Genomic DNA, 12,348 nt, shown 5'->3' on the forward strand with positions numbered 1-12,348 from the left:
GTTCAGGCTAGCTGTCTCTGAATATCTGTTGTCACCTCTCCTCTTGCTAGCGATGGGATTAAACCCAGGGCCTCTTGCGTGTCAGCAAGTGCTCTACCACTGAGCAGTTCTTATTCTTCAGCTACCTACTTTCTAGATTTCTAGATTCCATTCAGAGTTTTTTTTTTTTTTTCAAGTAGGGATAGGTGATGAAACCAGGGTTTTCTGAGGTACATCCCATACAGTGGGGAAATGTTTTTGTTTGTTTGTTTGTTTGTTTTTTATGAAAACTTGGACAATTCCTAAATGCCTGGCTAAAGGCGTTGCCCTTCGGGGTCGGCCCTCTAAGAGTATCCTGCCCTCTCTATGTGCGTGGGTATCCAGCCACAGCTCCCTAGTTGCCAGGTTGGAGGTAGACGCTCACTTGCGTGTTTTCAGGTGAGAAACTAAACTGGGCCAGAAGAGAGTTCTGAGCGCTTGCTTCTCCATGAGGAACCAGTTCCTCTGCAATACTGAGATACCCACAAAGCCTGCATCCAATGCGTCCTTGATTTAAAAGCCTTCTTAATTAAATCGTTCAGGAGAACTCATTGAGCTGGGGACAAGTTCTTACATAGGATTTTGGGCAGGGTGCCATAGAAGAGTTCTAGAGCCAGAAACAGATGAAAGAAAAAAGTCACAAGGAAATCAGGTTAGCGGACACCAAATAGATTTCACCTCTTAATTTTGTTCAGAGATGACTCTGAGGCCTGGGTTAGCTCGCTTGTGCCTTTTGATCCTTCCGCAAGGACGCACACTTTGGGCCAATGAGGCAGCCTGGTGGGGTTTCCCATCAACGCGCTCACACTGTGACTACTCTGCACAGCCCAGTCTCTTTCCTGTGCCCATCTTCAAGATGGCGGCTGCGCCACCGCCCGGTCTCTACCCGTCTCCAAAATGGCCGCCCGCCCCGCCCACTCCCTCCCCTCCGGGACTGCGCAGCACGTTCTCGCCGCCCCTCCCTCCCGAACTCCACCCAGGTCGCTGGCTGCGCGGTCGGTGGCCGCGATTTCCCGCCATTGTGAGAAGTGGAGGTGGGGACCACCGCACCGCTCCTGCCGCGGGCCAGCAGCTCCGAGGCGCTCGTCACCGCGGCAGCGTCTCCCGGAGGCCCACGGCTCGCGACGCCCCGCGCGTGGGAGGGTGCTGACTAGCCCCCGAGGAGCCGCCGGGTTCCGAGCGCGCTCGGCCCACGGAGAAGCGCCGCACGGGCCGCGCTGGCCCCGGCTCTCAGCGCCATGCCCTGTGGAGAAGACTGGCTGAGCCACCCCCTCGGCATCGTGCAGGGCTTCTTCGGTGAGTAGCGCGCGGCGAGCGAGTTGGCGTGGCCGGGCCTGTGGCGCGGCCGCCACCGGGACGACGGTCCGAGGGATCACCGCCGAGGTGATCGCGGGGCCCCGGGCCTGGCAGCCGAGCCGGGACAGCCTTCTCGGGTCGCGGCCGCAGGTGCCACCACCTGCCCGCTGCCCGGCTCCCGCTGGCGGGCAGCGGGGACGCAGCTGCGAGCGCTGGCTGTGATTGACGGCCTGGCTCCTGGCTGGTGGCCTACCTAGCTCGGGTGCTGCAGGCGCGGAGAGGTCCCCTTGCCCACCGAGGGCCCCGAGAGCGGCGGCGGAGGGAAGCCACTCTGCCTGTGGGAGCCCGCAGGATATTTCAAAACTTCCGGTGTGTGTGTGGGGTGCTCGATCCATCGCGCAGAAGTTCACTCTGCCCGTGTTTCCCCATGTCCCCCTTGAGATAGGTGGCAATGCCTCGTTTTTCTGTCCTGTCGACTTTAGAACCCGCCTGCTTTGTGACCCGCTCGCGTGCCCCTGCGGGGGCTAGCGAGAGATACTCAGCTGTTTACAGGCGTTTCTCCAGAGCGCGAGCCGCGAGTGCTGCAGGCAAGCGGAGTGAATGTTAGCTGTCATTGTCGTTACTCTTGTAGTAACTGGGACCTTCCGATTCCCAGTCTCATCCCTGTTTTCGTTTTGCTCAGTGACGACGGAGTCGGACTTTACTTGAAACCACTGATAGACAGGCAGCATTTGACTTGCATGGAATTAAAGGGCCGTGGGATTCTCTCACATCGTTTAAAACATAGGGGGCAGAGGGGTATTTCATTGTAAAATCCATAGTTAGCATGTGCAAAGGCCCTAGGTTCAATCCCTACACACACACACACCGACATGTTAGCGAAGGGTTAGTAAGAAGCTACAGTCCTCAGCAGCCCGTCACCGATGTCATGAAATGTATTCTTTCAGTCTCCTAGACAGCTGCAGACTGGCTTGGAACTCATCGTATAGCCCAGCCTAGTTGAACTGCCTCAGCCTCTTGCCTCAGCCTCCTAAGTGCTGGGCTCTGAGCCCTGCGCCACCTCTCTCCATGGGAAGTTTCCTGTCGTAGGGCCTTAATGCTCCCGCAGCAACCGTTCATTCTGCCTAGAATTCTAACCAACCCTGTTGTTTCCCAGGGTGAAACTATAAAGCCGCAGATAGAAAAGTACTGTAGTCAGAGAACACAGAATCTGATGAAGAGGGGGAGGGGGTGTGCAGCCCCAGGAAATACTAAAACATGGGCATGGGATGTGCTCAATGGGAGAATGCATGCCTGGCCTGCTGGCTGGTCTAGGTACAGTGCAGGCGGAGAGAAGCAGGTTCCTATGTAGCAATCTAGGGTGGTTTTCAAAGGGAATAGGCGGCTTGCCTGTAATTCTGGCACCTGGAAGACAGGCCTAATGGCTAGCTTGAGACTACCCTGTAAGGTGAGACCCTATCTCTTAAAGAAAAAAGGGAGGGGGGTATGTTCTTTCACTTAATGCTAGTAATTGAAGTTCAAAATATTGAACCCAACAATTGGTGTTGAGAATAATAATGACTCCCAGATGTCAAGTGAGGATCTGATTCCATACTGGCTGAAGGTGCAAATGGCATAGACGCGCTTTAGGACAAATCCTTCCATAGTTAAAAGTTTGGGACATAAAGGGTTAAGTTCCCATTTCTTTGAGACCGGGATCTCTAGCCATGGCTGACCTGGGGCTCATGGCTGCCTCAGCCTATGGAGTGCTGGCCTCACTAGCTGACCACTTTGCCCAGTCAGAATATCCACTTGTGAGAAATAGTCCAGTACCCTGGACTGCTGTCGGGATAAAGTGGTTTTAAATATAGTACTATTAGATATATTTCTGTCATATTTTGTTCCTTAAGTATGATCCTAAGGTCGCACATCTCTTCGTAGTGCAGAAAAGACATAATTTGGTTATAAATACTACAGTATTTTGCATATTGAATGAAAAGCAAATGGAAGGACATGACTGGTTCTTTGTATGGTGGAGGAGAGAGTTTATTGTAGATAAAAGGAAGAGTGTAACCAGAGGCAGGGACATGGGGAAGAGTCCACTGAGAGCTGGGCCTTGGGAGGCGGGGGGGGGGGGGGGGGGGGGGGGGGGGGCTTTACCGAAAGGGAAGAACGGTAAAGGGTAAATGAAAGAGACCCAGTAACCAAAATGGTTCATAATGGTTGGATTGTGTAGGGAAAGGCAGCTATTGAAGTTTAGGTGGCAGGATGTGACAACCACACTCTATTACAGGTGAGGACTGGGAGATGCTGGGAGAGCCTGGCTGCCAGGTCCACGTTGATATGTTAAATAGGCACCTCCTGTCCTTTTGTCCCGGGTTTGAGACCTAACTTGTTTTGGGGAGGTCACTCTTGTCCTTAGAATGACTCTCCAGAGAACTGTAATCTGCTCTTTTGTGTTGCTGTTTCCCTGTCTTTAGGATTACATTAAATTACACAGAGAAACCCTGTCTTGAAAAAAGGGATTACATTAAGCCCCTGCATAGTAAAAGCATTGAAGGCAATGTATGAGTTAAGCTTGGAGACAGTGTCTGGTTTGTGTTCGGTTTTCGTTTCCGGTGCTGGGGATTGAACCAGGAGCAGGCACATACTCCACCTCTCAAGCCATGGCCTCTGCCTTGGTAGTTTAGCTCTCTCATTTGCTCGTCAGATAGGCAGGTAATTGGTGTCTGTTGTTCTGTTTTGTTTTTAAGTGGGGAAATAGAAAGGCCTCTGCCGTGTGTAGGGTAATCACTGGTTTATTATGGTTGTCTATTTATTTTGGCAGTGTTGGAATTGAACCTAGGGCCTCGGGTGTGCTGCCACTGAGCCATACCCCAGCACTCCATTTCTTTTCTTTACGTGGAGTTAGTTTGTAACATTTCTAGATACAGAACCTCAGAAATTCACACGTGCCAGACAAAGGCTCTATGACTGTCACATCTAGTCCTTGGCTTTTTGAGATAGGGTTCTGAACTTGTCATTCTCCTGTCTCCAAATTGTGGGACTACGGTTGTGGGCCACTATACCCTGTTCTAGAGTTTCTTAAAATTGAAAGATGTGATGTTTATGTTATGTTGGCATATGTTTTCATATTTATTTATTTATTTTGGGTTTTTTTTGGGGGGACAGGGTTTCTCTGTGTAAGAGTCCTTGCTGTCCTGGCACTAGCTCTGTAGGTCTGGCTGGCCTCGAACTCACTGAGCTCCATCTGCCTCTGCCTTCCAAGTGCTAGGATTATAGGCATGCACCACCACCCAGCCAAAATACGTGTTTCTTAGTATGTCTTGAACATCTTTCCATCTTAGGGAATTTATTTCGGCTTTCTGAATGTCCCTGGTGTATATTGTTAAACAAATTTCTTATCCTGTCATATATTTTAAGTTAGGTGACTAATCCAGAACTGTGTTCTCTGATACAGCAGCCACTTAAATTAGTTGAAATTACACAGAATTAAAGGTTAAATTCCTTGTTGTTTCTAACCACATTTCAAATGCTCATTAGCTTTTTGTGGGTAGAGACTGGAAGAAGCAGCAGAGTTGTAGAATCTTAGACTTATTTTTATCTGTGTCTCTGTGCTAGTGTGTGGATCTGTGTTTGTGAGTGGAGTTGCCCTTAGAAGCCAGAGGTATTGGAACCCCTCCCCCCACATGTGAAACAGACTGGAGTTACAGGCCGTTGTGGGCTCCCAGCATGAGTGTTTGGGAACCAAATTCAGGTCCTCTGAAAGAGCAGTTCTCCATCTTAACTCCAGAGCCATCTCCCTAGCCGCATGTCTGTGCTCTTAGGTGGGGTGGGATCTTGCTGTGGAGTCGAGGCTCGCCTTGAACTCTCTGTAGCTCAGGCTGACCTCAGGCTTCATCTCTGCTGTCTCACCACCTGAATGCTGGTATTACTGGCATGTGCCTCCACACCCAGTTTCTGTCAGAATATTGTATCAGCTTTAATTATTAAATATTTCTTGTGCCACCACACCCAGCTTCGGTCAGTGTATTGTATCAGCTTTAGATTTACTAAATATCTCTTGACCCTGTCCAGAAATCTTCATCTTCAACACTGTTGTCATAGCCCAGGCTCTGTGGTCCTCTGTGACAGCCTCCTTTCTTGTCTCGAGATAGCGTCTCTGCTGTTCTGGAAGCAGTGGCTTTCAGTCGCTTCTAGAGACTTTTCCCCCTTGGGTTTTAGTTTCTTTAGGTAGCCCCAGCCCCATCCTTCTGCTTCAGCCTCAGTGCAGAGGTTACAGGCATACCTCCCTACACCCAAACTTCTGTTGAACGTGGTATATTATTACCTCAGTATGTGATCTATTCACTTTTTCCTTCTCTGGTATCCACTACTTAACCCAGGCGAGTCTTGAGCCTTCCAACTTCTGGGATTCTAAGCATGCACCATCACTTCTAGCTTTTATCTACATGTCTTCTGAGGTGTGTTTCTATCTACTTGTATGTTTCTCTTAGGATATATGTACATGTATAGGTGCCCTTGGATAGCAGAAATTACAGGCAGTTGTGAGTCTTTCTCTGTGGGTGCTAGGGAACATTCTTTACTCTAGTTTTCCTCATTTTTTATTTATTTTCTTGTTTTTTTGAGACAGTGTTTGTGGAGCTCAGGTTGGCCTCCAGCTCACTCTAACCAATGATGTTTCTGGCTTCCATGTGCTGGGAGGCATGCATCACCATGCCTGACCACTCTTCCCCCATATTAATAATTTGGATTATTAACCATTCATTTACTTTGAGACCAGATCTTCTCATTTTACCCAGACTGGCATCCAACTCCTTCAGTTTCTAAGTAGCTAGAGGACTAAAGCCATGTGCCACCTCTCCTATCCATAACTACCTGGGAAGGGAGGGGGGAAGACTGTGTGCACACACATGCATATGAAGACCAGAAGACAGCCTTGGGGATTAGATCTTTCTGTCCTGTGTAGTTCCAGTGATTGGACTTAGGTCATCAGGCTCGACAGCAAGCGAGCGGTCTTGCTCACATAGTCATCTCACTGGCCACATGACCGATTCATTTCATGCTGTTTATAACTGCCTTCTCTCGAGGGTGTTTTAGTTTGGGCTTCGTGTGGTGTCTTGGTTGAATCTGATGGACAAGGCTGACAAGCCTGTAAAGAGGGGGAAGTTTGAGTATCGGATCACTGGTCTTTTCGAGCAATCTAAGCAGTGATGAGACCCAGTCAGAGCTAGTCTGATTTTGTCATCACTGTGAACCCAGGCAGTTCACAGTCTTACTGTCCGAGCCCAGTTTGGAGCTCCTCTCTACCACTCTGCTCTTGAAGGCACTAAACACTAATTATGATAAGGCTAGAGCACCGAGACGATGGAAAGGGACTGAGCAGGGTCAGGTCCTAGGTTTAGGAAGAGGAAGTTGAGGCAACTCTCTCAAGGACACTCAGCTTTGTGTTTTAACTTGCTGTTTTTCATCTCCATGGCCCACAGATTCACTTGTTCTCAGTTCCGGCCCACACCTACCTTTGTCCCACATTCTAGTTTTTCTCTCCTCTTGGCCCAGCATAGAGTTGACTGTCGTGATTACTGACAGCTCTGATGACTGTAAGAGTTCTGTAGGATAGTCACGTCTCTTGAGGCTTGCCTTAATGGCGGGGAGAGTCTCAAAGGAGTGAATTGAGCAACCATGGCAAAATGCGTGTTTAAGTTCTAATAAAATCATGTGGTTAAAAGGCCAGTACAGATCTGTTAAGTAAGTTACAATATGTTCTCCTGTTAAGTGAAACTCCTTTTATCATATGATTTTTTTTTCTTTTTTTATAAACAGGGTTTCACTTACTATGTAGACTAGGCAGCCCTCAAACTCACAAGAGATCCATATACTTGCCCCTGCCTACGAAGTGCTGGGATTAAAGGCCTGTGCCAGCACTGCCCAGGTGATTTTTAGTATTTTAAGTTATATTTAGAGTGTGTGTGTCTGAAAGGGGAGTATTATGGGCACAGGAGTGCTACAGTACATGTGTGGAGGTCAGAGGAAAACTTGTGGGAATTGGTTCCACTGTTTGGGTTCCAGTGATCAGACTCAGGTCATCGGGCTTGGCAGTAAGCGACCTTAACCACTAAGCCATCGCTAGCATTTTTTGTTTGTTTGTTTGTTTGGGTGTAACAGACTTTCTTTTGGACCATCAACCAGCTCCCAAATAATGACATGAAGACTTATTAGCTGTGAATATTTGGCCTTAGCTTAGGCTCACTTTTTGTGACCTCTTATAATTTAACCCATTTCTCTTTATCTATGTTTTCTTTTCTTTTGCATAACTTATTTTCACTGCTTTTTTTTTCTTTTTTTACCTTTTTCGAGACAGGGTTCTCTGTGTAGCTTTTGGAGCCTGTCCTGGAACTAACTCTCTCAAGCTGCCCTCGAACTCATAGAGATTCACCTGCCTCTGCCTCCCAAGTGCTGGGATTAAAGGAATGTGCTACCACTGTCCAGATTTTTTTTTAAGCACTTGCTACTTTCACAAAGGACTTAGTTTTCTTTCCTTCCTTCCTTCCTTCCTTCCTTCCTTCCTTTTTAGATTTATTTATTATGTACACAGTGTTCTGTCTACATGTAAGCCTGCATGTTAGAGAGGGCACTGATCTCATTGTAGATATTTGTGAGTCACCATTTGGTTGCTGGGAATTGAACTCAGGACACCTGGGTGAGCAACCAGTGCTCTTAACCCCTAAACCATCTTCCCAGCCTGTTTTTGGTATTTTTATAATGTTGTACAACCAGCACCGCTATCATTTCTGTTATTCCCCCAAAGAATCACACACACACAGCCAAACACGCCTGCAGTGCTTTAGCAGCTACCACCCTAAACATATTCTGGACACTTTGTATTTAAGTAGAGTCACATGTAGTCTTAGGGGCTGCTTCTTTCATTTACAATATTTTCAGGCTTCATCTGTGTTTCAGCATGCATTTCTTTTTATGACCCTCTGTATGTGATTGTAAAATATTTTGTTTAGGTACTGGTGATTAGATGCTCTTCCAGAGGGCCTAGGTTGGATTCACAGCACTCGCCTAGCAGTTCACACCTGTCTGTAACTCCAGTTCCAGGGGCTGAGGTGCTTTCTTTTGTGCTCCACACCAGGCATATACATGGTACAGAAACATGGATGCAGGCAAAACACTCACCTACAAATTAAGAAATAATTTTAAAGATTTTTGTTTATTCATTCACTCCTTAGTGGTCTCTGTATCGTTTTCTGCCTTGAGTTCCTGACCTGGCTTCCTGGGTGATGGACTGCCATCAGTAAGATGAATTAAACCTTTTCCTACCCAAGTTACTTTTGGTCATGGTGTTTTATCCCAGCAATAGAAACACTAAGACACATCCATTCTGATATCTCCAGATCTTTTCTTACTGCTTAATTTCTTGTTTGTTATAGTCATTTGGGTAGGAGTAAAGTTATATTCTGCTGGGTTTCTTTTTTTCCCTTTAAATATGGAACACTTAACAAATCTGAATGTCATCCTTGTACATGGGCCATGCTAATCTTCTCTGTATTGTTCCAATCTTAGTATATGTGCTGCCAGAGTGAACACGCTGTTGGAATTTTTATTTTAAAATTAAATTTTTATTATTTATTTATTTATTTATTTATTATGTATGCAATATTCTGTCTGTGTGTATGCCTGCAGGCCAGAAGAGGGCACCAGACCTCATTACAGATGGTTGTGAGCCACCATGTGGTTGCTGGGAATTGAACTCAGGACCTTTGGAAGAGCAGTCAATGGCTCTTAACCTCTGAGCCATCTCTCCAGCCCCCTAAATTTTTATTTTTTTAAAAAAATAAATTTCTCCAGTACTAAATAATACCTTATGTGTGAATATTGGCACTTTGGTACACTCTGAAGACATGTCTGCTGAGAATCTGGGTGTGGTCTCATGCCTGTAATCTCAGCACTTGGAATAACATTTGGTTTGCTGCAGGTCTGTCTGAGGCCAGCCTGAGCTACATGACAGTGCATTCCAGACCATCTGTTTAAGTCCTTTGCAGCCAATGAGTAGGTGAGGCAGCAATTCGTGTATTCCAGGCTGGCGGTGTGCATGCTAGGCAACCACTCTACCAACTGAGCTGGGTCCAGCCTCTTCCTTCTTTTTTAAACCAGGTCTCATGTATTCCAGGCCAGCCTTAGACTCACTATGTAGGCAAAATTTTTAAATTTCCCTTTTTCTTGTTGAACTGTGGGATTTTGTTTCCTTCTCTCTAGTTCACAAAAAAAGTCAGGAATTGAACTCAGGTCTTTTTGCTTGATACAGAGAATTTTCTCCTCCTTACAAGACAGGATTTCGCTGTAGTTTTAGAGCCTGTCGTGGAACTAGCTCTTGTAGATCAGCCTGCCTCTGCCTCCCGAGTGCTGGGATTAAAGGCGTGCACCACCACCACTCAGCTTCCTGCTATGAGTTTTTAATTTTGATAAAGTCTAACTTATCTTCCTTTTGGTTGCTCATATTTTGGGGTGTCTATATTTGCCCATCGCCCCCCCCCTTTTTTAATAGGGGGTCTAAAGTTATTCTTTTAATGATAGCTATCCAGTTTCCCCAATCCTATGTGTTGGCGAGACTATCTTTTCCTTATTACAGTTTTGGCGCCTTTATTGAAAAATCAGTTGGTCCCAACTGGGTGACTTTATTTCGAACTCCATTTCTACTCTGTGGTCTCTATGATCTTCCTCCTTGCCAGTTCTTCTTGACTGCTATGGCTTTGTGCTATTTTGTTGTTGAGTGGTGTGTGTGTGTGGGGGGGGGGTACATACACGTCCAGTAGACACCAGAGTATGGCATTGGACATCCTGCTCTATCATTCTCCATTTTATTCTCTTGAAGCAGGGTCTTTTACCAGACCCAAAGCTTCCAGCTTTGGCTATCGGGGCTGACTCGCCAGTTCCTGACCCTACCTATCTCCACTCCCCGTGTTAGGGTTATAGGCTCCCATGGCCATACCCAACTTTATTGTGTGTGCTTGTGATTTGAATTCAGGTCTTAGCCTACTTTGTGAGCTCTGGGTCAGCAAAAACCCCCATCTCAAAAAATGACACCTGTTATCCTCTGGGTTCATACTCATATGCCCTCTTCTGACCTCTGCCCGCCCTGTGATCTCTGCATACAAGGCCCTGCCCCAAATATATATATATATATATATATATACACATAGCCTACGTTAACATGGTGCCATCCAATGCCCACAGTTTCTCTGCATTGCTGGGGTAGCGTGATAGGAATGTATTAGCTGAGTGCCAGACTCCAGACTTTCTTCTGCAGCGGCCACAGCAGTGAATGAAAACTGCTGCTCTTCACAACTCCGCTGCCAAGGCAAAGCATTCTCTGCTGACCTGCATCCTGGGACTTGTTCTTTTTACAGAACAGTCTGGACACTTTCTCATCTGCATGTAATGTGGCTGGTGTTCTGTATTATCACTGCTCCATAGTGCTTACTCTCAATTTGTGTGCATGTGTGCGTGAAACTGCACACACATGCATGGATATATGCCTCTCTCTTTTTTTTGACAATTTCCTTCATAGAACAGAAAAGTAGTAAGTCTGTCGTATCCTTATTTTCTCTTGTGGAGTGTGTCTTTGGTGTCTTATTTGAACAGTTTTAGCCAAATTTTTGTCTATCTAGGTTTTCTTTTGTGTGATACTTTATAAGTTTTATAATGTTTCAATTTCTTTGTTTAGTTCTGTGATCTATTTTAAAATAGTTTTGTGACAGATTTGCGGTTTGGGCCTAAATTTCAATTTTTTGCAGAGATACTCGTTTGTTCCAACATCATTTCTTACAGTGCTTTCTCCTTTGTATGTTGCTTCCTTGAAAGTTCAGTTGGCCACATTGAGGGTGATAAACCTGTAGGCTATTTATTTTGTTTCATTGAGCTGTCCTTTTGCCAGTACTATACTTGGGCTTTTTTTGTTTTCTTTTTTGGGACTAGTTGTCACGTAATGCAGGCTTGCCTTGAACTTGTTAATAGCCAAGAATGACCTTGAACTTAATCCTCCTGTCTCTGCCTAATGCTTCAATTACAGGTGTATAAAGGTGTTCACCACCACTCAGTATATTTTTTTTAAAAAAAAATTTTTGTGTGTGTATGTGTGGTTTTTCAAGACCGGGTTTTTCTGTAGCTTTGGAGCCTGTCCTACAACTAGCTCTTGTAGACCAGGCCGGCCCCGAACTCACAGAGATTTACCTGCCTCTGCCTCCTGAGTGCTCGAGTGCTGGGTTTAAAGGTGTGTGCCACCACTGCCTGGCATTGTAATAAAATTTAAAACTAGGAAAAGTCAAGTGTGCTGCTGAACAATTTTAACCCCAGCATCTGAAAAGCAGAGACAGGTGGATCTCTGAGTTTAAGGCCAGACTGGTCTATAGAGCGAGTTGCAAGCCTGCCAGAACTATACACTGAGATCCTTTCTCTTTAAAATGAAAAGAAAAAAGGGAATGGTCTTTTGGCCAGCAAGATGGCTCAGTGGATAAAGGTGCTGGCTGCCATCCCTGATGACCTGAGTTCAATTCCTAGGACTCACTTAGTAGGAGAGAATTGACCCTTGAAAGTTGTCCTCTGAGCGCACGCACGCACGCACGCACACTCGCTCACCCTTGCTCACTTCTGTAGGGTTTCTCTCTGTAACAGTCCTGACTGTCCTGGAACTCACTCTGTAGACTAGGCTGGCCCAGAACTCACAGGGCTCTGCCTGCCTCTGCCTTTGGAGGGTAAAGGCGTGTGCCGCCCAGGAGCCTCCCTTTCAAAGCTGCCCTAAGATGAGAATGAGAGACAGCTTTACAGTGAGTCTGTTCACCAAGAAGATATGACCATATCTGCACCATCAGCAAAGCTTCACAATGCACGCAGGTGCTGGCAAGCTGATGGGTGTGGAAACGTAGCCACAGTTGAAGAGTTTGCTGCTTCTTACAGTAGCTGGATAATTCAGAGCTCCTGTAGGTCTGAGAGTGCCCATCAGCCAAGCAGGCTCACTAATGTGCTCATCTCCCAGTCCCAGAACAGACACTG

The 12,348-nt window shown here is 46.5% G+C and overlaps 1 protein-coding gene and 1 non-coding gene across 3 annotated transcripts in view; one reads left to right on the forward strand and one right to left on the reverse strand.

The window, feature by feature from the left end:
* Positions 1 to 1,002: 1,002 nt before the first annotated feature.
* Positions 1,003 to 12,348, forward strand: part of Mcmbp (minichromosome maintenance complex binding protein) — a 54,739-nt gene continuing 43,393 nt past the window's right edge. The window contains exon 1 of one of the 2 annotated variants that reach the window (XM_085693170.2): positions 1,003 to 1,314. In XM_085693170.2, the coding sequence (XP_085549296.1) occupies positions 1,257 to 1,314 (58 nt within the window). In that variant the 5' untranslated portion in view covers positions 1,003 to 1,256. The remainder of the gene's footprint in view (positions 1,315 to 12,348) is intronic. The other variant, XM_085693169.2, reaches the window with a different exon arrangement.
* Positions 8,780 to 8,886, reverse strand: LOC125413736 (U6 spliceosomal RNA). The gene has a single exon (XR_007236016.1). It is a non-coding gene; the product is annotated as a U6 spliceosomal RNA (small nuclear RNA).

This window comes from Myodes glareolus, chromosome 7 (genome assembly GCF_982192425.1).
Source record: "Myodes glareolus chromosome 7, mMyoGla1.1, whole genome shotgun sequence".
Lineage (NCBI taxonomy): Eukaryota > Metazoa > Chordata > Mammalia > Rodentia > Cricetidae > Myodes > Myodes glareolus.